Genomic DNA, 25,650 nt, shown 5'->3' with positions numbered 1-25,650 from the left:
TTTCAGGCTGGACATAAGGAAGAATTTCTTTACTGTTCGAGCCCCCAAGGTCTGGAACAGCCTGCCATTGGAGGTGGTTCAAGCACCTACATTGAACACCTTCAAGAGTAAATTGGAGATCGGAAGAGCTAGGATCTTATGACCCCTGCTGACTTCCTGCCCTTTGGGCAGGGGGCTGGACTAGATGATCTTCTGAGGTCCCTTCCAGCCCTAATGTCTATGAAATCTATGAAATCCAAGTCTTGGGGACACGCCCCGTGGTCTGAATGGGTCGTGCACTTTAAGGCTGCTAGAAAGTGGCTCTACCAAGCCAGGCGGGTGCAGTGAGTAAGGGAGATTCCAGATTACAGCCTTGCACTGAGCTCCGTTACACAGATTTCCTTGAAGTCAATAAAATTGTATGGGCACTATTGACAGATGCCAATGAAGAGTGAATGTCTATAGCAGAATCATACACAAGAAAAAAATCCAGGCAAGAGAAGGTTTTGATACCAATGAAAGGTTATGCACCCCCTCATGTGCAATAATATTTTAAAAATAGGTTTGTATTATTATGAATACAGAAATTTATGTTAACAGCCTTAAAAGAGTCTGGTTTCTAACTCGTATGATACTTAAATAGTTCTTCAAAGCCAAAAGGTATTCACATTCATGCATTTTTACTGATTCATTTTATATATCTATTCTGGAACCCAGGCATCATTTATCTTATTAGAAAGCTTCATTTTAAAACCATGCTAATGGTTAAAAATACCCATGAGCAGGCTCAATTTAAATGCATAGCAAATTACAGTACATCTCTCCAACAAATTACTTTCTTTCCATCTGTTAATCTTCAGGGTGCAAAACTGAGTTGTGTGTCATAGGCAAAGTAATTTTACAAAAACATAGTTGGAGAAAAAGAGCCCTTTTATCTTTAAACCAATTGAATGCAATAAACAATAAATGAGGGAAAATGACTGAATAAAGGAAAGGATCATGCTACCTTTCCCCCTTCAATGCTTTATACATAGTCTAACAAGTGACAAAAAAGTAGACAGAGGAATCTGAACAAAACACTTTGCTACCACAGGTTAAATGTTTGAGAAAATAATTTAATGCCTTCCTTTCCACAAACATTTTCCATTCTATGGGAACAACACACACAGACTACCAAATATTTTTAGGGTGACCTTTTTACTTACTCTTCCTATTTGCTTTAAAATTAGTTGATTATAATTATGCAACACCTTGTCATTTTAAATTTGCACTTTCCCTTTACCAAAACAGATTACTTAATTGCATGAAAACTACTGATCTGAATTTAAATCTCTACTTCCGCTTTTAGAAATGGAAGAATAACTGACAAGAGAAAAAAATAGCAATAGCTGAGTGAGGAGCAAGGGAAGAGGTCAAACACTGCAAGAAAGACACATGAAAAGGAAGGTCTTGCCTGAAGTATGCAAGACCTGCTGTTAAAGAAAAGGCTGCTTATGGTGATGAGAAGTAGGGAGTCCGTCATCCATTGTTCACTGTCCAAAAATACCCCAAACAAACAAACAAACAAGCAAAAAAGTCAAAATGAGCAAAAAAGGGCTCTTGGCAGGATAGCTTAACAGGACAACTTGACTCCACAAAGATGCCTGCAGAGATTTCAGACAGGATTGCATCAGTACCTTGCAACCATAAGAACACGAGGGCTGTGTCCAGACAAGCAGAGGCACATGCTTGCAGCAGCACAAACAGTAGCAGCACAGACCTGTGCTGATACTTTGTGCTGCAACACTCCCCAGGATTCTGTGCTTTGTTGAGGGACAAATTGTTCTGTTTCAGGCAGATTGCCCATGCCCAGCTCCTCCCAACCAGGCTCCATGTGCTGTGGAGAGGGTTGGCTGGGGCATAGGGCTAGCTGGCAGCACCGTCTCTGACAGTGGCAGCAGTGGATGCTATAAAGGGGAGAGCATCAAACTTATGAATCTTAAAAATGAAGCTTGCCTCTTGCTTCCGCCCCTTGCTCTCAACACAAATATATTGTACAAGCCCCTTTTTCCAGTACTTCCCCTCTCCATGTGTGCTCTGTTGCAGTGATCCTGTTGGCACTTATAGTTGCCTACTTGTATGAGAAATGCAGTATCTTGCTACCCCTTGCAGAGTCTGGTCTTGCCCTCCTTTACTCCCTTGCATTGGCATGCAGTCAGGCTCATGACTAAACCCTAAAGACCAAATCCTATTCATTTATTAGGCACTTACGTGCAATCGTATATTCCACCCTGCACAAGTACCTGAAAAAGTTAAACCAAGATGAGGGTGGATCCTTCTTCTGGTCACCGCTTGTTGCAACTCAGTCTACAAGCTAAGAAGATGGATGGTATGTTACACAAATAGGCAGGCTAGCACTTTTCCAGGCACTTCAGCAGGATAGAGTAGGATCATATTTAGTGAGATCTGGCCTTCTATGTTTCAAATTTATTATATGCCTCCTATTTATACAAAGACTACCTGCAAGTGTTTATACTGTTCAAAGAACTTAGCAGCAAATACTTAGCTATTATGCCTACAAGTCCTCCTGTGTGGTACCATAAACATAATTCAGCATACTTGCTTGATAAACTTTGTGGAAATTTAAGAAAAGCAAGAAGTCAATGCAAATGAAGACAAGAAAAATATATTAAAAGGAACTACATTGCAGAATGGATTTTTGATGTGAAGAATGAAACATTTCTCATTGCTATTTACAAGAGAGTGCTCTTAAGACAAAGAGCAGTAGCCTCTTTTCATATCCTGACATGAGAGCTCCACACTCAAAAAATTACGTTATAGTCCAATGGCAGATTACTCATCTGGTCAAGGTATTGCAGCACTGTTCTGAACTATGCATCACAGATGAGGTACACAGAGAAGGCGTTTTGCATGCTAACCTCACTTTGTAGATAATCAAAGTGCATATGAGAAGAAGTTTTTAGCTTCAGCCAAATTCAAATGAAGTATCTCATATTCTCAAAGATGACCAACTAATCACAAGTATTATTTAAATGAACCCCAGTTTTAAAACATGCTTCCAATGACAGTGATTAACATACAGCAGTAAGAGAAAGCCATCAAGGAGTATGCATTTTGGAATTGTTCTGGCAAAATGTTCTTCCCATTTTCCCCTAATGGTTAGAAGCCTCCATTTTTAATTACTGAATGGGGACTGAGATAAAACTATCAGAATTTCTACATTTGAACTTCTTGTTTAACATCAGTGAGAGATCTGCTGTGGGACAAGAAAAGCAGCCATTAAACATATACCTTGGCCCACAGACAATAATTCAAAGGTGAACTTTGGTCCTCTCCTCAGAATGGATTTGACATTCCTTTTTCCATTTCCTCTTAGTTTAAGAGAATGGTACAGTAGAATTATGCCTTCATTAAAAACTTCCTAAGGTGAAAGATACCTATGAGAATACCATTAATGCTAAATGAGACAGCGTGGTGACCCCATTTCTGGGAAACTAAAAATCATAAACCCAAGGATATGGCTTAATGGAACCCATTACAGTTGATGGATTTAAAAAAAAACTGGGATTTTTCTCAGGTCCTAACTGAAAATACACAATTGTCCAATATTACGTGAACACATTTTTGGGATAAATAAAATAGGTGCAAATGATGAAGCAAGACTAGATTGGTTGGCAGCAAGGGAAAGCAAAAGAGAAGAATAGGAGAGAAAGGAAACAGAGATCCGATTTAGAAAGGCCAAAATGATCTGTTCCCTTATCCCTATTCTAAACCTTTTTGGCAATTTTCTGCATGCTTAACTCTCAGGAGTAAAATGAGATCCAAGTCATCTTAGACAGAGTTCCCCAGCAATTTCATTAATTAATTAACACAATGTAGAAGTTGGACAAGACAGCAGGCTCACTTTGATACATTAGCTAGTTGAGTTGCAAAACCAGGCTGCCATACAACCAGCTTAGCATGCATTAACTATTTTCTGTATCAGACTTTTTGAATAAATAAATAAGCAGTGTTCCTTTAAATCTCATGCTAGATCATGCCAAGATTATAACTTTGTCAAGTTTCAAAGAATTACATGTTTGCATTATATGAAAACTGTAGCTTGAATTACAGTTTAGTGGACTAGCTTGAAGAGGCATGAAGGCAACCTGTGTTCCAGTACACCTAAAGCAGGGGTATCAAACTCATTCAGCTGCGTGGGCCACACGAGGGTTGTTGGGCCAGTCTGAGTAGGGCCAGCACACATAAAGCTGGACCAGCCATATGCACTGCATGTAGCGCAGGGGGGCAGTATGGGGCACAGCCTGCACATGCTTAACTGGTGGTCCAGCCCTGTGCACTGGTTCTGGCACAGCCCAACCTGGACCAGCCTCGGAGCTGGGCTGGTATGCACTGAACCAACAAGCTTTGCTACATACAGCACCCGCGATGACAGGTCCAGCACAGGTGTCAGATCAGCAACACATGCCACATGCACCGCACAAGGTTGTTTCAAGACCCTTGGCCTGATCATGGAGCTCCATGGACTGAATCTAGCTTATAGGCCATACTTTTGACACCCCTGACCTAAAGAAGCAAGGTTTACCTAATGATAGTCCACAAGAGAGTGGCACTTATTTGGATGCACTGAACACAGGAAAATGGTGAAGTACTTAATTACTTTCTGCTTTAATTCACCTTTGTAGCGGGGAGATAAACTTCCAAAATCCCTTACAAAAAAATTTACACAGGAGTTGAGTCAAGGCCTGAAAGTACTTAGCCTAGAAGTCACTGAACTCAACAGTGGTGTCTGTTAAATGAGAAAGACAATATATACAAGGTTTGTTCAAAAAGTATTGAGACTGAATTCCCCAGTTTTCTGTAGCCAGCACTTGAAGTAAGATTGTTTGCGTCTCCCCTTTTGTTAGGTCAGTGTCCAGAACAACGCGTGTGCTTTAAATTTTGCGGGAAAATCAGGAAAATGGCAAATGAAGCATTTGAATGACTTAAAATAGCATTTGGTGATGACACAATGAGCCGTCCAAGAGTTTTTGAATGGTATCATCAGTTTAAAGAAAGACAATCATCAATCAAAAGTGATGAGCATTCCAGATGCTTTTCAACATCATGAAATCTGGCAGTGGTTCGCAGCTTAGTTCGAAATGATAGGCGATTGATTGTTTGAGAGATAGCAGAAGTTGGCATTTCTGTTGGTTCATGTCATTCAATTCTAACTGGCAATTTGGGACTGAAATGACCAGAAAAACGACTGGAAAAGTGGATGTCCGACTCTTTGATGCTTCACCACAACATGCCTGCACACTCAGCACAGCTTGTGAAGCAATTTTTAGCCAAATTTTAGCCAAACACTGTATCCCACAAGTGTCACAGCCTCCATATTCACCTGATATGGCCCCATTTGACTTTTTCTCTTCCCTCAACTAAAGAAAACTTTGAAAGGGAGATTTTGTGATGTGGAAACCATAAAACACAATGCAACTGAGCAGCTTTTAGCGATTCCATAAATCGCTCATTAGAGGTACTTCCAACAATAGCACAAACATTGGGAGAAATGTGTGGCTGCAGAAGGAGCATACTTCAAAGGAGATTAAGCCGAGACCCCTGTAAATAAAATATTTGGTTTCCTACAGCATCAGGCTTGATACTGTTTGAACAGCCCTCCTAGGTTTCCTACCTGTAACTTGCAAACCCTTGCAGAAATTGGGGTCTGCTGGCTCTCAGGCATAACAATCACTCTGTGCTAGAAACATTTGTATTCAGTAAGCCTCCCTGGCTGATACAAGCTTGTATTTTCACGTGTTTCTTTTCTGTTACCTAAATCCTATCGCTATAAACACACAAACACAATATTTAAGCTAATTTACCGCACTTAATGGATCCTTTGGTTTAATAAATCAAAAGTGCACTACTTACTATTTCCCTTTCCCTAAATTCTTTCCATCTGTTTTTAGCCATCTTCTTGGTCCTACGAGAACATTCAGAAATGGACAAAGTTGTGTATTGTATTGTAAATACTATCATAAACAAATAAGCTTAAAAACTGAGACCCATGATGCCAATAAACTTCAACTCCTTCTTACTAGCTATCTTCCCTAATCCCGTACATAACACCTGGATATAGGCTTTAGATAATGTTTAAAAAAAAGATAAAAAGAAATACAAAAATCTAGAACTCTTGGTTCAGAGATGATACCTTTTATTAGACCAACTAAAAAAGAAATTGCAAAAAAATTACCTTTTTCGGCAAGTTTTCAGGCTCACACACCCTTCATCAGGCTCAGGGAAAATTAAAGATGGTAAAATGTCCCTGTACATAGGAAATACGCTTCATTTTTGCACAAAGGAAGCTAAGATGGAAATCTGTCCCTCTGGGTCCATGAGAATGTCTTTCTGAGTTGCTCTTTGTTGTACAGATCAGGCAGGATTCCTTCCCTGTTGTGTCAGATGGCAAGCAGGGAGGTGTAGAAATACATATGGGGGACATTTTACCATCTTTAATTTTCCCTGAGCCTGATGAAGGGCGTGTGAGGCCAAAAACTTACAGAATTTTTTTTTTTTTTTGCAATTTTTAGTTGGTCCAATAAAAGGTATCATCTCTGAATCAAGAGTTCTAGGTTTTTGCCTTTTTTGTGTCTCGCACAACATGGCTACCAAATAGATCCCTAAAAAAGATAAGGAGGAAGAGAAGCTGAAAGGAAATCCAAAATCGAGTTCATCTGAACTGCTCCACTAACGATTTATTGCTTAAATGTTGCTTAGTCAACAGCATATCATCAAGTATGCTTACAAATTTCCTTGACTCAGAAAGAGGCCTGGCCTAAATGAAACTTTAGAAAAATAAAAGGTTAGACTTGACAAACAAGAACATTTCTTTTTATTAATTCCTCTTGAAAAAAATTAAACAATGGGGAAAATTCTTCTAAATTCTGAAGCGTTGATTTATACATTATTACTACTTATGCTTCGTGTTTGAACTGATCCACAACAGAGGAGAGTGAAGAAATATTTCCTTACCCATGTATTAAGTACATTAAAGGGAGGTTTGCTGAAGATAAGATCCTAGACTTTGACACCATGATTACTATTTACAGTTCTTGACTATAGCTCTTATTCATCATGAATACCAGACTTTTGTAAATACACTAAACTGTAGATGCTGGGCTATTTTGATGAATTTGAATGGGTTTTAGATCAGACTTTTTTTTTTTTTTTAACAGAAGACCCTGCCATAAGAAAAGATGATTCCTGGTAAAAGTCAGGAACAGGTGCCTCCCTTCAGGAGTTAGAGCACATTTATTATAGTCTGTTGGTAAATTCCTCTGATCAGAAAAAATACTTAGAGACAGATTCCTGGATAGGCTTGTACTTAAGTACATGCTTAAGTTTCCCCCCCCAAACTGGGAATTAAACATGGAGAACATGGACTTTAGAATGACATAGCTTTAGATTTCTTCTTGAATTCCATTTTAGAAAAAATAAACAAAATAATAAGTATTTGGGGAACCTTCTAACAACAGATAAGCAGGTCCATTCTACCATCAAGAGCCACCCAGCAAGCTATATAAATCCAGGTGAACTATTTTCCCTCCATTCTGGGTGAAGAGTTCGGGGACTCATCAGCATCCAAAGTAGATCTTGGAACCAAAATGGTCTTCACAAAGATATTAAAATCAACTTTGAAGAATTCTGTCAGTCCTTCCATTAGTAGTCTTATAATTATAGCTATGGGCAGGAAGGATCTTCCTTCTTGCACGAGGTGATCAGCTTGTGCGACAGGTACTGATGCATTCACAATGAGAAGCTTATCATTGTTTTATCTCCCAGGGTTTCCAGACATCATGTAGGCAGCCTGAGCAGGCATGTATTCTATGCCACAATTAGGCAATTGGATTCAGTTCTTATAGACTAGAAGCACCCAGATATTAACCTCATTAACTTTCTCGTCAACAAAAACAAAGCCAAGTCCCTTCTGCTCCAGAGGTAAACTCAGCTCCAGTTTGGGATAAGAAAGGCATCACACCATCAACTGGAGCCTGTGTACCTCTGGAGCAGAAGGGACTTGGCTTTGTTTTTGTTGTTTCCCTTTGTTGAAGGGAAAGGTAACAAGGTTAATATCTGGGTGCTTCTAGTCTGTAAGAACTGAATCCAATTACCTAATTGTGGCACAGAATACATGCCTGCTCATGCTGCCTACATGGTGTCTGGAAACCCTGGGAGATAAAACAATGATAAGCTTCTCATTCTGAATGCATCAGTACCTGTCCCACAGGCTGATCACCTTGCACAAGAGGGAATATTTTGAACCAACTTGTTTGTCAATGTAAAACTTGGAAGCATTGTCCATCATCTAGACGCAATGCCTACAGATGTGGTGTAAGAATGCCAGGCATGCTCTTGGTACTGCATTGGGCTTGAAAAACATTAAAGTTTTGCTTCCCAAGAAGACTAGAGATCTTGTGATAAGGAAGTGAAAAGAAGCATTCATTATGAGTATCACCAATGCTGAAGGGGGAGAAATGGGACCCCATTACATATGGTACCTTCCACCATACCAGGGCAGATTTAGCCAGCATCACATATTCCCCAGGAAGATGCCTTCTGGTCACGAATGGTCCATAGCCATGCTGGCATGCAGCTGATGCAACATATGCCATGTAATATACTTGCAAAAGGCTTTGGGTCTTAAGATGAACAGGAATGTCTTCAGTGACATCATCAGCTTGCCCTTGACCTATAAAGTAAGGTCCAGTAAGGACCGGACGTGACTGGGAGTCCATAAACTCCAGTCTCTGAACAAATACCAGGTTTGACTTGCAACTACACACCATTAGGACCAGGGCTTGAAACAAATCCATAACAGTATGAAGTTTCTCTGGCACTTGTTCAGAGAAGCTTCCCTTCATCAGCCAGTTATCTAAATAAGAGTATGTTGCCAAGTTATTCCTCCCAAGGTGAGCTGTCACAACTGAGAGGACCTTGATGAAGGCTCTGAGGGCTGCCAGAAGACCAAACACAAGGATCTTATGCTGGTAATGTTAAAAAAAAATCAGAGAGAAAGAATAATAGCAATATGAAAATAAATGTACTCAAGTTGAGACATGCAAACAAGTCCTCTCCTGCCCACACTGTAGCAATGACAAACAAGTCCTCTCCTGCCCACACTGTAGCAATGGTATGTCATCATCTTGACATCAAACTAGACGATGAAGAACCTGAACTTAAATCTAAGAATGGTTGCCATCCTTTTTGGGATCAGGAAGTAATTCTTGTAGAAAGCATTCCCTTAAGATGCAGAGGAACAAGAGCTAGCAGGAGAAAACACATACACATGCCCCTCTTTGAAACATCATCTCAAGAAGTATTCCTGAAGAAATAGGAAGCAACCTGTATTCAATGATCTAACCAGGTGTGATATTATGAACAACCACCTGGGTCAAAGAGGAACAACTAGCCACCCTAAAACTGTAGGCTAGAAAAGGATAATTACTTTTTTCTACAGGAAGTTCACCTATTGGATTCCTTGTCCTTCAGGGTACTGGAAAACTCTTTTGCTTTCTCATTCACAACAAAGAGTGGATAGGAGCATTCAGTGTCACTTGTCCACTATCCTAACATGGGCATAGGTAGCAGGCACTTCCCAGACATTTTGTGGGGTCCATAATAGCTTTGTATATAGCGAAGGTAAACTTTGGGGGAACAGACTGTTGCAGGATGTGGCTGAAGAAGGGGAAACTGAAGACCAGGAAGTGCTCACAGGGTCAGCTGCTAGGTGAGAAATGCAAGGCCAAAAAGTCTGTACTGAAAAAGTCAGAAATATCTGCAGAGCACACAGGGCAAGAGAAAACTATGCTTCTGCTTTAAGGGAATCCTGCTCTGTTACTGAACTAGTTAAGGGAACCTCAGTCTTCATAATCAAAAGGGAGGAAACTGACACTGCAAGCTCCAATGACAGCTCTGATGACCTAAAACCAGTGATGGGTTGCAGGTGGGCCCAAGACCTCAGGGCTGGAGAGATGCATGATTTGTACTGGTGAGGACAGGGAAACAAACGTTCTGGTTCTAGCTGAACTTCCAAGTAATTCAGACCTGTGAAGCACACTAGCACCACCAAAAGCACTGGAACCATCAAGCAGGAAGGACTGGCCAGGAGAGGCTGTGGTTCATTGAATCTCAATGAAAATGCAGGAGCAGAGGTTCATGATGCTGTAGTGTGCTCAGTGGCTTCACTCTTCCAGCAATCAGGAACCAATATTGAGGAGCATTCAGGAGATTGTTTCCTGGGCACTAGAGGGACAGTTTCTATGAGCTGGGAGCTGATATGCAAGTCTCAGGATTGAAGAACTTCAGGATCTCCTCAGGGCATGAAGTTCAAAACAGGGAGGGCTAGGTGATGGTGAAACAAGTTTCCTCATGGAACCCTGGGACAGGGATCTCCTGCTGGAATTGTCCTGGTGTTTTACAGAAGCCTTCTCCGGGGCAGATGAGACAAGTATCCTCAGTAATGAAACTGTGTCCTTAATATCCAAATGCTGATCTTCAAGACTTGCCCAGAAGATAGATTTGGAGTGAGCCTTGAACTCTTTTCTAGTCCAAGAGGTAAAGAAACCAAATTCAAGCCCAAGAGGTAAGGGATTCATCCACAAAAGGCTTCCCAGGAATGCAGGATTTCCCTCTAGACACAGCAACATCCCAAGATGGACTCCACTTAAATCTCGGAGATATGGGTCAAGCCATGATGATGGACAGAAAAATTAAAAAGAAAAAAAAAGTTTTTGAAAACAAAAGCTTACCTAAGTTTTTTACTTAGGAAACGCAAGCCAGAAGAGGCCTCCTTGATTTGAGGTTCATGTGTTCCAGATTCAAAGGAAGAAGAACAATAGAGGATCCAAGAAAATGAGGGGAAAATATACCAGCAGAATGAGAACAAACATTCAAGGGAATACAAAAAAGGGGAAGAACGATGAAGGCAAAGGGATTCAGAGGGCTGTAGGCCAGAAAGTACACAGGCTGCAAAAGGGCTCAGTCTAGCTAGGGCAGCTGAGAGGAAGGGAGGATGGGAAGGATGCATTGGCTTTTTTCCCCACAGCAGAGACTGTATGTACACCAGACAGATGCAGACTGGACAAAAAAGTCTCCAAGTTCAACTGCTTGAGAGGTATGTACACTCATGGTGGGGATATGCAGATGATCAAACACTTGAAGAAGCATAATTATAAATGGAAAACTGTTTCCAAATAGGGTAAATATCTCCCTCTACTTTAAACTAGGAATTTGTCAAGAAACCAGCTAAGTTAGACTCATCCAAAGGAAGTATGGAAATATTCTTGGTCTACTTTTTCCTCCCCTGGAAAAAAAAAGAACCCTTCCTTTAATGCACTTACCTCCTAATTCAAGTACCATATTCTGAAGTTGGCAGACCTTGACGGGAGCCTCTGATAATCGGGAATTTAGAGTACAATATTTCATAAAGGACTCTAATTGGTGGGGAGGATAAATACAATCCACAGGCATGTTTGAGAAGGCATATATATATATATATATACACACACACATATATATATACATATATATATATACACACAGGCATACCTTGGAGATATTGCGGGTTCGGTTCCAGACCACCGCAATAAAGCGAATATCGCAATAAAGTGAGTCACACGCATTTTTTGGTTTCCCAGTACATATAACAGTTATGTTTACACTATACTGTAGTCTATTAAGTGTGCAATAGCATTATGTCTAAAAAACAATGTACATACCTTAATTAAAAAATACTTTATTGCTAAAAAATGCTAACCATCATCTGAGCTGAATGGCGCCGATGGAAAAATGGCGCCGATAGACTTGCTTGACGCAGGGTTGCCACAAACCTTCAATTTGTAAAAGCGCAATATCTGCGAAGTGCAATAAAGCGAAGCACAATAAAACGAGGTATGCCTGTATATATATATAAAAATTATATATAGTGCCCATTTTCATTTCTTTTACCAACTCTGACATAGCAATTAAGAGAATGAAGGGCTCCATATTTGAGCCTGTACCAAACCAACAAATGAGTAAAGAAATTTGGGGAGGTTAGATCATGTTAAAAATGGCCTTCTGATCTAATTTACTTAGCTCAGGCGTGGACCTTATATTTAGGTTGACCTAACTAGGGATCAAAATGTGAACAGCACAGAAGTTCAGAAAGTTTAGATTAGTCTAAAAAAAATGGCTGACCCAATTCAAGTAAACCCTACCTTGGAGGTTAGATCAGGTATGGCAAGACTGAGCTAACTGAATGTCTGTACAATTCTCAGTGGAGCCCCAGATTAGGAAAGCCCAGCCACTGGCCTCAGCCCCAAAAATGAGCTTTTCTACCCACCCCCTGGGCACTGAGCTAATTTTAGCTCTCCTGTCCCTTACTCCCCCCGCTGGCAGACCACCCCACCCAGCACACCATCCCACAAGCCACTCCTGGTGCTGGGAGCTGATTGAAGTTGGGATGGGGGGAGGGCAGATGGAATTAGGGAGTGGGGTAGGTTTGCTGGGGAGGGGTTGTTCATCTGGGGGGTAGGAAAGGGCTCAGGAGGACTAAAACCAGCTCCTGGTCCAAGGGCAGGGGGAAGCTTCCTTTTCCCCCCAAACTCCCCTGATCCTTTCAAACCCTCCTGGACCCCACCAACCCCCTGCACACCCCACTACCCCCTCCTCCATCCCTCCAAGCCCCACATGGACTCACTCCCCCTAGTCCTGCCAAACCCTCCTGGTCTACACCAACAACCCCCTCTGCGGGCTGCTAGCTGCCTGATCCTCCCTGTGGATTCCATTTGCCCCTGCCCCAGATCCCCCGGTCTCTCCCATCCCAATTTACCTTAAATTGAGTGGCCATTTTTAACTCAATCTAACTTCCCTGAAAGTCCGTACATATCCATTGTGCTAACTGAGAGGAGATTTGATCCACATGGAAATTCTTCAGCAGATTAGTTTATCTATCTATTGGTAAGGGAGAAGCCAGGAACAATCCATGTTCTTCAAATTGGTGAGATGAATAGAAACAATTATAATGCTTATATTTAAAAAAACCCTGAAAGACAACTTTAAGAAAACTGTCAATATACAGTATATAGAAAAATAATCACCACAACAAACCAATGACCAATTAAAGTAAACTTTACCTAGCTTAGAGCTAAGTACTGTGCAGGCAGTGATTGAAAGTTCTTAGTGGCCAAATTACCATCTGTCCTCAAGAGAGCCAATTTACTCCGATGATTCATATCCTCTTTTGAAATCAGCAGTGACCAGTTTTTTTCTCCCAACTGTAAGATAATTTCTGAAATAGATTACTATTCTATAAGGATTTAATTTAGAATTATTTTTAATTTTGACCACAAAGTGAAATTTTAGGATCAATGTCCCAAAGTTTTCACTACTCTGAAAAATAAAACAAGGGAAAAAACAAAACAAAAAAGCTATTTACAATGCATTTAGCAAATTTGCCAGAAAAAAGATTAATTAAATAACAACAATGGACCTCAGCAGAAATTAACTGTATCTCTTTATTGTTAACCAATGAATGTTATCCAAAATAGTAGATGTAATCGTAGTTTAATTGTACAACACAAAACATGATGCTAAGGGAAAAAGCATGTTGAAATTTACTTCACCAAGTACTCATTAAATGATTCTCAACATTTCTGCATCAGTAAGTTTTTTCGACTGCTGGTGAATGCATTTATCACCACTTTGTTCATTGTGAAAATCCGTATGTTACAAATGGTTGTTCCTGGTTGTTTAGAAAAATTCACACAGCTTTAAAAAATGGATTAGATCCACTGTAATTCTAATCTATAAACTGTAGATTTATGAACAGCAAACCTAACTGATATTTTCCAACACTGATAAACTGATGTAATAGTGTTAGTGCACACTTTTCAGCAAAAACAACCAAAAAGTCATTGGAAGTACAGCATTTCACTTGCTATGGCAAATTGTTCTAATACTTTGGAAATCTGAATGCTCATGCTTCAGCATATGAAGCCTGTGATACATAAACTGTTCTTTCAATGCACTGCATGTAGAAATACTAACTTCCACCAAGCATCATGTTGAAGCATGTGCACAACATTTGCATACCAGTCTTCAAAGTTAACCAGACACTTTTAGCCCAAAAAGCTCAAAATATATTATTAAATGTAACTTTATTTCCTTTTCATGATGTCATCCCAGATAGTCAACCTTTAACTCAACAAAACCAAAAAAAACCCAAAAAACTCAACTGACCTGTTCATAAGTAACTTGAACCTATTGTGCATGAAAAATGTTTAATAAAATGGCAAATTTTAATAGATGAGAGTAATTTATGAGTGCATAATATCAAACGGAAGATAGCTGAACCATCCTCAGAGAAAGCAAGGCTTTTATAAACTGTAACTAGGGTACTATAAAATAAAAAAGACAGCCCGTATTTGTTGCAAAATGACCTCTTAAAAGAAAGACTCAATCTCCACACACTATTTGACCTTATAAATTTTAAAAAACCCACCATTTTGTTTAAATTGCCTTTTCAAAATGTTGTAACAACTGAGCAACAACGATAGGACATCTGATACAAAGACATAATTATGAACTGGCCTCACTGAAAAAAAAACTACAGGTCCCTTCTTTTGTTTTTTCAACAATGGGAGCTTTCATTTGGTATTTGGAAACCCACATATAGACTAAGTCAAACACATTCCACACCCCTCCCAGAAGAGACTATACCAGTGACAAGTTATAGTTTTAGTGTACATAATAAGCTTTTACAATTTAACTCAACAAAAAGGCAGTTAAAACAATATTTAGCAACATAAATCCACCTGGAAGGAAAACAAAACCTTAAGAGTACAAGGACTCCTAGCTTTGTAAATATCATCATAAAAGGAAAGACAATTTCACACTAAAGATTTACATGGTGTTTGAAGGACCAGTCATCATGTATATAGTAGTGAGGTAGGATACTGTCCCCTCCCTGGGACTGATGTTTTCATATGCTCCCTTGCCAGAAAGGTCCAGGTTTTTCCTGTTGCAACTAAAATAATTATAAGAAAACAGGATATGGGGGGGAGGGGTTTAAAGGTTCTATTTTTTCTTCATTAGACTATTTCTGCATATCTGAAGTTATCATCTACAAAAACAGTATTTATTGAAGCCTATCAGCAGATACGTGCTGCCCACAGGTAGCGTTCCATTTTTTTAAAAATCCGCTGGAACTACCACCTGCTCTCTAGACCTTTGTGAACAGGTAGGCAAAGAAAACCATCAATGATGACAGGACATGAAACACCAAAGAATTTAGCTTAGGGGGAAAAATAAAAATAAAACGCACACAAGGATGTCAGCAAAATCAGATTCCTACTAGTGCAGCAAAATTGAAAAAACTGTATTTCAAACTGCACCACACAAACAGTTTCTGACAGTTTTAGATTCGCGGCCAAAGTCCTTTTTACCTCTTAATGTTTAGGTAACACATACATTTGTCAGTCATGATAGTTAGCTGCCAATTTTCAGGAGAACAAAAAAGCAAGAACAGAAAATGAAAAAAAAAGCTATGGGAGATAAATGTTCTGCCCTCATTTTCTACTCTCTCGACACACATCCCTCCCTGCCACACCTCTCTCCCGCCTCCCCGCCATCCACCAAAAAGCTGGGTATATGACAAGATTGCCTTATTGTTGAATGCCTTCCTCTAAATTTGTCTTTAACCACCACAGTCAAACTGGTATAAGTGCTTTGGCAAAGTGGGGTGAAATCCTTCAAAATTGCAAAGGCCTGCTTTTTTTCTCTGTTGGTGGTTCAGCTTTACGAGGAACATATGCAAAATAACAGCTCTCACATTGCTTCAAACTCATCAATACGCTGCTTTGTATTGCCTTGTCGGATCTGTCGAAGAGTCTTGTACTTATCACGGCCCGCTTTAACATTCTCAGCATGAAGGACATCATTCTGAGTTTTCTTGGTTTCATCTCTGGCTTGAGCCAACTCAGAACTTAATGCCTGTTGAATAAAATATTTGTGTTTAACCATTTTTAATTAGCTTAGATTTTATAAGCATGTCTCATTGGAAGTTATAGACAGAGTTTTCCTGTCTGCCAAAGAAACACTTTATGCACTTCTCCAGAAAGAAGTGAAACCGTAATGTTATCATGTCTATCATGCAAGCTGAGAAGTCATTCTAGAAGTGTGAGCAAAGGGCTAAGTAAAACAGCCTTATAGTCTAATATCCAAGAGAACAATTCTGCTAGAAGTAGCTGAACATGTTTTGGTAGGAGAATCTAAGGAATAATCTTAGCCTTCCAGGTAAGCCTTCCAAAAACTGAACAGTCTGTTTACTTCTATGCCTGTAATTGTACCGTAGCAGAGCAGAAACATATGTACATGTATGCTAGTAATATACTGCTACTGAAAAGGAACAAGAGGTCACATTTCGGTTTTGGCATCACCCTAGAAAAATACAGAGTACCTGTTAACAGTATCATTAAACTGGCCAGTGACAGACTGATCACTTTTTCAGTGGAAGAAAAAAACAGAATCTGTCTGTCTAGACTAAGAGTTGAATAAGGATAAACCAATTTAGGACATACATTTCATTTTTATAGGTACCATAAATTACTACAAAGAAACCTCAAAATGCTATTGGTTAAAAACTTTTTTGTATTTTGCAATATATTTTATAGTTCAGAAATTAAAACATTACACTTCAAAAATTCAGAGTACTTTAGATTAGCTTCCTATTTGGCAGGAAACATTAGCTGTAATGTAGCAACGTATTCACACACAAACCTTTAAGTCATACATATACACAATGAGTTACATTACTCCCAATCTTGCTACATTCTCCCTTTTGTGCAGTTCCTACAGCAGTAATTAAATGATACCAGTTTGTAAATAACTAAACTAGTACGTGATAAAATGTACTATCTCCTTGCCATATTCCACTTTAGTTTTACTCCTCTGCATTAGCTTTGTGCTAGTTCAGTTTTATTTCCATGTATTACATAAGTGCACACAAGATCTTATGCAAAAAAAATGCACATTTTTAGCTGTAATTATAACATTAATGCAACTGCAAACCTTCATTACCTGGAGCTGTTTCTTAACACGCTCATTTTTCTGTGTTTCCGTCACCCGTTCTTCCTCACTTCTGTGGTTTGTGACACCATCAGAAGACAGTTCTGCACTAGCTTCAGCATTGTTCTCATCATGCTCATCATGCTCATTCTCAACTGGAGGAATAACTGGTGGTGGGGGAGGTGGAGGAGGAGCAGACATTACTGTCTTGAGTTCTTCTTTGGTCTTCTCCAAATCCTCCTGGGCTGCAAAAGCCTAAATAACAATAATAGTAATTAGCATATATATAGTTCTCATCTGAAAAATAAATTATACACAGTCAAAGAATTAGAAACAAAAATTGTTTAGCTAGTCTAAGAATACCACTACTTCCATACAGTAATGAAGTCCTTGTTATTTACAGACTAAAAGCTATAAGCATGAATGTAGAGGGGTTGTGATGAGAAAACATGTTGATTCGCCATTCACTAAAAATATTAATGTTTGCAAGGACTTGCAGATGAAAGTTCTTTTAGCTAGGCTTCAAGAGGAGCCTAAAAGAAGGAAGTACTTCATACCACCAAGCTCTGGTGCCATATCCCTTAGCCCCTTGGCAATTCCTGACTTTAAAATAGGTTCACCAGTGGATGGAGACCAAAGCCTTGAACTAAGTGGGGAAACAGGTGACCCAGAGGAAGAACAAGCAGAGGGGGCAACAGGGTAGGCCTTCTTATTCTTCTTGAGAGAGTAGGGCAATTGGCTAATTATCTCTAGTGTCTATACATGAATGCAAGGATCCTGGGAAAAGCAGAAAGAATTGGAAGTCCTTGCACAGTCACAGAACTATGATGCGACTGAAATAACAAGAGACTTGAAAGGATAGCTCGCATGACTGAAGCACTGCCATGGATGGGTATAACATCAGGAAGGACAGTCAGGGGAAAAGGAGGAGGAGGAGTTGCATTTTATGTAAAAGCTGTATGACTGCTCAGAGCTCTATTATGAACTGGAGATAGGCCTGTCAAAAGTCTCTGGGTTACAATTACAAGGGAGAACAATAACAGGGATATCGTAGTGGGTGTCTGCTATAGACCACCAAACTAGACCAGAGGGTGTGGTGGATGAGGCTTTCGTCAGACAGCAAGCTGGAGTTTTCTAATCACAGGCCTTGGTTCTCATGGGGCACTTCAACCACCCTGACATCTGCTGGGAGGGCAGCACAGCAGTACACAGGCAATCCAGGAAATTTCTGGAGAGTGTTGCGAATAACTTCCTGGTACAAGTGTTTGAGAGGCCAACTAGGGGCTGTGCTCTTCTTGACCTGCTGCTCACAAACAGGGAAGACTTGGTGGGGAAAGTAGTAGTGCAGAGGTCTGCAATATTCTTGTAGCCTCTTCCCTGCCGTCCGCCCTAAGGTGACTGTGCCAAGCAAAATGCCTTTGTGTGCCAAGCTCTGGCACCCATGCTGGGGGCTTCCTACCCCTGTAATAGTAGATGGCAAATTGGGTAGCAGTGACCATGAGAGGATCTTGGGAACTACAGATCAGTCAGCCTCCACTTAGTCCCTGGAAAAACCATAGAGCAGGTCCTCAAATAATGTATTTCTGAGCACATGGACGAAAAGGTGATTAGGAACAGTCAGCATGGATTCACCAAGGGCAAGTCATGCCTGACCAACTTCATTGCTTTCTACGGTGAGATGACTGGCTGTATGGATGTGGGGAGAACAGATGTGATATACCTTGACTTTAGCAAAGCTTTTGATACCATCTCCCACAACATTCTCACAAGCAAGCTAAGGAAATACGGGTTAAATGAAGACTGCAAGGGGGATAGAAAACTGGCTGGATTGTCAGGCTTAATGTCTAATTGGCAGCTGGTATCAAGTGGAGTGCCCCAGGGTTGGTCCTGGGGCCAGTTTTGTTCAATTTATTCATCAGTAACCTGGAACGTAGGATACAGTGCACCCTCAGCAAGTTTGCAGATGACACCAAGCTGCGGGGAGTAGTAGATATGCTGGAGGGTAGGGCTAGTATACAGAGAGACCTCAACAAAGTGGAGGACTGGGCCAAAAGAAATTTCATGAGGTTCAATAAGGACAAATGCAAAGTCCTGCATTTAGGACAGAACAATCCTATGAACCAGTACAAGCTGGGGACTGACTAGCTAAGCAGCAGCTCTGGAGAAAAGGGCAGATTACAGTGGACAAGCAGCTGAGTACAAGCAAATAGTGTGCCCTTGTTGTAAAGAACACTACTGGCATACTGGGCTGCATTAGCAGGAGTGTTGACAGTAGACTGAAGGAAGTGATTCTGAAGGAAGTGATTCTGCCCCTGTGTTCAGCACTGGTGAGGCAACATCTGGAGTACTGTTTCCAGTTTTGGGACCCTCATTACAGAAAGGACATGGACAAATTGGAGTGTCTCCAACAGAAGGCAACAAAAATGGTTAGGGGACTGGGGCACATGACTTATGAGGAGAGGCTGAAGGAACTGGGCTTATCTAGTCTGGAAAAAAGATAATTAAGAGAGACTTTAATAGCAGCTTTCAACTACCTGAAGGGTGGCTCCAAAGAGGATGGAGCTAGATGATTCACAGTGATAGTGATGACAGAACAAGGAGCAATGATCTCAAGTGGAAGTGTAGTAAGGGCAGTGTAGGTTAGATATTAGGAACAACTCTCTCACTAGAAGGTTGTAAAGCCCTGGAACAGGTTACCTGGAGAGGCTGTGGAATCTCCAGCCTTGGAGATTTTTAAGATGTGGCTGGGAAAACATAGTTGGGGATGGCCTGCTTTGAGCAGGGATTTGGACTAAATGATCTGAGGTCCCTTTCAACCTTAATTTCCTATAATTCTATGACTTAACACACTGTAAGACTTCATTACTTTGTGTTGCCATTCTGTAGCTTCCTCTTCTTTCTTCTTCTTGGCCTCCTCAAGAAGTGCAATCTTGGCAGTGAATTCAGCAAGTTCTGCTGCCTAAGAGAGAGGAAATGAAGTAGAAAGGTTAATTCAATACCCTTTATTGGCTCTACAATAGAAGTGGAAAAGGCCTTGCTATGCTCTGAGCAAAAAGAATATATTCATTATGACACTAGTAATTTTTCTACCTTTCAAAAATAGAACTTTTAATTATAAATGAGCTTGAGGGACAATGTTTGTGCTGCATCTCCCCAGGTAGAAAATCCCTGGTTAGGGATGATCTTTACAACTCCCAGACTGAGCTGCCAAAGGAGGTACAACTGACATAAAGTAACAGCTAGAGGCGTTCCAGCGTAGTTAACCACAGTCTTAGTTTATCTACCTCATAAGCTGGTGCCACAACCCAGATTCTCAGTAACTCCCTTCCTTGCCCTCAACCTGCCTGTTACACTGAGGAACTGCCAGGTACCATAATGGGGCTGTTCCTTTACTAGAGAAATTCTAGCCTGGCAAACTGTGGCTGGGATAATATAGTTGGGGATGGTCCAGCTTTGATCAGGGGGCTGGACTAGATGACCTCCTGAGGTCCCTTCCAACCATAATTTTCTATGATTCTAACATCCCACTGTGACATCTGCTGTGACAGAATATACTGTAGTATACCCAAGCCAAGTGCTTTTAGTGAAATATGAGATTACTGCTGCATTATCAGTGGGATTTCAAAAGGGTTAATGCAATACTGGCTAACCCGGCTCCCACTGAAGCCAAAAGAAGTTTTACAAGTGAATTCCATGGAAGAATTAAGGTGTGAAGATATGAAACACTAAGATCCCACATGGAAGCTTTATTGCATTAGTTTTCTTTAACTACTGAAATCACAGAGGCATAATAGGATCCTATAACAGGTAACTGAGCATAATATGCTACCAGACACACACAAACTGCAATGACACCTGGAGCTGATCAGAGGACAATCATTGCTGGGTGTCACTATATGGTATAAAGGATGTATTTCAAAACAAATTAGTATTCTTATTAGCATTTTAAGATTATTAATAATGAATAGGTCAATATTTAATGTAGAAGTGGCAAACTACTTATCGAAGCTGGAATTTATCAAGCTACTGTAGCTTATTTATGGTTATCTATGATCAAAAGGATAGAACGTTTACTCCTTTGGCAAAAAAAGTAAACAGACTACATTTTCAACTTGTTTCAATAACCATAGGTTGCTTTTAGGGATTCTGGGGTTTCTTCTTACTAGCTGTTCCTGGTTCTTCATTTGATCAGCAGCCTGTTTGGCTAGAGCAGCTTTAGCTTCTTCGGCAGCACGGCGATCTTTTTCCAAGCGCTCTGCTTCTTCTTTTGCACGCTTTCGTTCTTGATCCAGTTCCAGAGCTCTTCTCGTCTGTTCTTCTAACTCTGCCCAAAGGGAAAATGTCAAGACATTGCCACCTGGTTTGTCCTGATAACTATGTTGCCTGTTATGCATAGCTCAACAAACCATTGAAAAAAATTCTAAACTTACCTAGAATAACGGCCAAGATACTCAATCCTGGTGCCCCAAGTTAAGCTCCAACACCTATTTTTAAACACCTAAACACTATATTTAACACAGGCTGCTTAAAGTCAACAGGAACTGCTAGGTATCAAGCACTTTTGAAAATCAGTGTAAAGTAAGGTTCCAATTTTTTTAAAACTGGCATTACTGGTAACTAGTGTTCAGTTAGGGCTAATTTAAAAAATGAGTAGTCACAATTCCATTCACAGACAACAGGGCCTACAATAGGCCACTCCAAAATCAACCAACCCCCCCTTCCTCTCTCCTGCTCCACCTTGATAAAAAAAAGACTAAACAATACCCTTACCTCTTAGAAAAGAGACTACTAAGTACTCTGCCACAGCATTTCACATGATTATTGTCATGTCTGAGCAAAGGTTTTTCACTGATACCTTTTATTGAATCAACTGTTTAGCTGAGAGCTGTTGGACCAACTTTTGGGCCTAGACCTCAGGAAGGGCACCTGCTCCTTGAAAGCTGCTCCAACAGCTTCACCAACTACAGAGTTTGTCTAATAAAAAAATATTACAAAAAATTTTGCCCTTCAGATATTTCCCAGACCATCGTGGCTGCAACAACATTCCAACCCTGTTATAATCATTTTGATACAGAAGATAAGCCTAAAACAGTATTCCACTACAATGACTCATGGATATTCCTTAAGCACTATAGAAGAACTTGTTGGCCACTTTCAGCATGCACTTTTGCTACACAATGTCAACAACAGTTAGATTTAGAAAGCAGTTTTTCAGAGAACAGTGCCTAGAAGGATTTATACCTCAACACACCGTGTTATCTTGATGGATACTGTATCTGGTATCATGCTGTATCTGGTTAATATAGACACCCTTAAAATAGTATTGCGGGTTTTTAAGTGACATGCAAGCTTTTCTTTTTTCCTGTTACAGCAGACTCATTCTTACCTTCTCCTTAAAGAATAAGCTCAGAAGGACTCATGTTGAATTCCCAACAAAAATTATACAATGGTACAATTGTTTAATTTTATGTAAATATTGTTTGTGTGTGTGTGTGTGTTTTATTATATATAAACACAAATATAAAATATCTCCCCTCCCCCAGCCCCTTCCCCGCTCCAGGCTTGTGTGATACATCATATAGATAAAAAATATAAATATAAATATATAAAAATAGAAATAATATATAAATTAAAATAATCACACTCACAAGCCTGGAGGGGGGTGGGAGATAATAAGCACCAGGCATACCACATACCCACGTAAGCTGGAAGAGGGTAAGGTCTAGCTAGTCTGGGACCATGGGATTGACTGCAGGCTGCCTTGGGGTAGGCATCACAAAAAGGACATCACTTTGGCAACAACAAAGATGGGGGGGGAGATCAATATTCTATTGTTATTTTTGTTTAGATTTTAAATAATTTGTTTCTTTGGTGGGTGGGAAGGAAGGACGGGGAGGATGAGGGGGTTTGGAGGCAGGATGCAGCCAATAACAGAGGCAGGTACAGGCCGGGAGAGACACTAACAGAGGGAGTGGATTCGTCTGGGTAGGCTTGGGAGTGAGTTGACATTAGAGGAGTGGGGGTGAGGGGGACACACGGCAAGCAATTTTTTGGATACTCTCTTTTATGGATTAAGTGAGAATGACTGGGTTGGGTTGGGCTGGACTGGGGTGGGGGGCGAGGATACCCTTCTTGGTCAGAGGTAGGAGAGCATGAGGGGAAAAAGTAGGGTGAACTGCTTTCACATTTGGGAGATTGAGGGCGAGGGGGGACAGTTTACTGTAATATATTATTCTTTCTCTAATTTCTGCCTAGCGCTGAAAGCCACCCAGAGCCTTTTCTTAGAAAGATAACATATTAATCAAATCTAGTAAATAAATAAATAGTCAATATAACTAAGTGAAGCACAGGATGGACCATGCCCTGCTAACAAGTAATGATTCTCTATTTCCAATGTATGACACCACACTTATTTACTGCACGCAAACCAAATCTTTCTTTGAAGGCAGATGCATATGTTACCTAACGCTATCCCAACAGGTTCACAAAAAGTGATTTTCACAACACCTTGTGAGAGATGAGGTTTTACAGTTAGGGGCCCAAGGCATGGCAAGGTCAAAGTCAGAAGGATATACTAATTTTGGGTGCCTAACTTGAGATTACTAGGACCCATTCTTCCACACACTTAGCATTACAGAGCTGTAGTGTGTGAACACAGGAACAATTAGTGACAGATATTTTGCAGTGCATTGGAGCTCCATAGCAACTATCCATTTGTGTGCTCTTACCCCATGCTAAATGGAAATTAACCCATGGCAGATTACCCCATTTTCACTGGGAGCTAGCTAAAGTTACCACAGTAATTAGCTTCCAATTACTGCAGGGTTGCAGTAAGCATATGAACAGTTACTATTCAGCAGCTGACATACTGTAATGCCATGCCCCCTTTTACCTCAGAGTAAATTTTTCATACGCCCCTACCCTTATGTGTTCAAAGTATCATTCCTGTTGACTTCAGTTACAGCTGCGAGTGCTCAGTACGTCTACAAATCTGATTCCTAGAATGTCATATAATTAGTAATCACCTGTGAGAAGCCTGATTAAACTACCTTTCCTTGCAGCACATAACATCCTGTAGCACTGACAGAGATAGGAATCCATTTCTCCAGAGTAGCATTCAATTGGTATAGTAAAGATACCATCTCTTCACTGTAATAACCCTTGCCTCATGCATTACATTTGCCAACTTCTGCTACAAAGCAGACAGCAGGCCTAGACAACAGCCTCTTTCATGTAAGTCGCTCATAATCTGGACTCACTTATTCCTTCTGCACATAGGATGAGACAGGCTCCCATGGAAAAATACAGAATGGGATTGTACAATTAACATTATCACCACACATGCACATTACTTCTTGTATTTCATATTTTTTCACTGCCTGACTTTGCACTCAGTGCTCCTTTTTGTCAGCTTTGAGGGGGTGGTTTCTGCATGTGGGCTTACACACACACTTGGTAGGAGTCTAACAGTGGTGCAATGCTCAAAGATCACTGAAAGTAGCAAAATCAGTCCCCAGACGGTGGTATGTGAGAGGGCCTAAAGTGCAGCTCGCTATTACCATAATACAAACGCCAAGTTTGTAGCCAAGAATGAAGAAAATTATATACACCATTTGGTAGGTATATCACCTTTAAATTGTCCTAATCAGGGGAGCAGTAAGAAGTGCAATTTCGATTTTTCTGGCTTTAGATTTGTTTTTACTAAACAACAACTCATATATGATAAGGCGAATGATAAATCAGAGATCCTGGTTTCTCTATGATTAAAAAAAAATCCCCAATTTTCAGGTTAAAAAAGTATCCCATATATATGGATTTTGGAATAGTTTTTTTTAACTTGAAAAGTGGGGATTTTCCTTTTTTTTTAATCAGAGAGAAACCGGGATCCCTGATTTATCATCCGCTTTTTGCTATATATTAGTGGTGTTTCATTTTGATCATGGCAAAATGTGGATTTTGGGTTATTTTTTTAACCCAAGAATTGGGTTTGTTTGTTTTTTAAATGGAGAAAACCAGGATCCCTGATGATAATCTATGTAAATACACCAATAGTGCTTAAAGATATTGTTGTGATATAGAAACACAAGGGGGCAGCATTATATTTGCTGTTGTAAACAATTTTGTATTTCCAATTTTTTTTCTTTTTAAAACTTTGCACTTAATGTAACTTCAAGTCCTCAGCATTTCACAAACTTGAGACTAAATAACCCGTACTACAAATTAAACAAATATTCAAAAATTGAGATTAATATACACATGCTTTTACCTTTCATCATACCCTTTTATTTTGCTAAAACTGGAAAGTTTCAAAAGTCTTATTTTTCAATTTCCTTTGTGCTTATTGTTGGCTTGTTTCTCATTTCATAGCGTTTAAGGAATGTACCGTGTAGCAGCGAGCACATAAAGCATTTCTTTAAGCAAACAAATATAAAAAAAATGTTTAAGTTGGAACTGTACCTGAAACTGCCCATGAAAAGTATCTAAATTTTATAATTACTTAAAAAACAATCCTAAACAATAGAACTAAAACTACCCATATGCATTCACCTAACACCTTGGCAAGGTTTGGAATGGGAGATGAGG

General features: G+C 40.0%; 1 protein-coding gene across 2 annotated transcripts in view; it reads right to left on the bottom strand.

Annotated features, from left to right (window-relative positions):
- Nucleotides 1-13,498: 13,498 nt before the first annotated feature.
- The window catches only part of RDX (radixin), a 58,058-nt gene continuing 45,906 nt past the window's right edge, over nucleotides 13,499-25,650 (bottom strand). For both annotated transcript variants that reach the window (XM_019530220.1, XM_019530219.1), the window contains exons 10-13: nucleotides 21,231-21,391; nucleotides 19,934-20,026; nucleotides 17,080-17,322; nucleotides 13,499-15,993 (exon numbers count right to left, since the gene is read on the bottom strand). In XM_019530220.1, coding sequence (XP_019385765.1) covers nucleotides 15,829-15,993; nucleotides 17,080-17,322; nucleotides 19,934-20,026; nucleotides 21,231-21,391 — 662 coding nt within the window. In that variant the 3' untranslated portion in view covers nucleotides 13,499-15,828. The remainder of the gene's footprint in view (nucleotides 15,994-17,079; nucleotides 17,323-19,933; nucleotides 20,027-21,230; nucleotides 21,392-25,650) is intronic.

Source organism: Crocodylus porosus, unplaced genomic scaffold, assembly GCF_001723895.1.
Source record: "Crocodylus porosus isolate Cpor-Errol unplaced genomic scaffold, CroPor_comp1, whole genome shotgun sequence".
NCBI classification, from domain to species: Eukaryota; Metazoa; Chordata; order Crocodylia; family Crocodylidae; genus Crocodylus; species Crocodylus porosus.
Note: the sequence above shows the minus strand (reverse complement) of the source record. Positions and strands in the feature narration are given on the sequence as shown.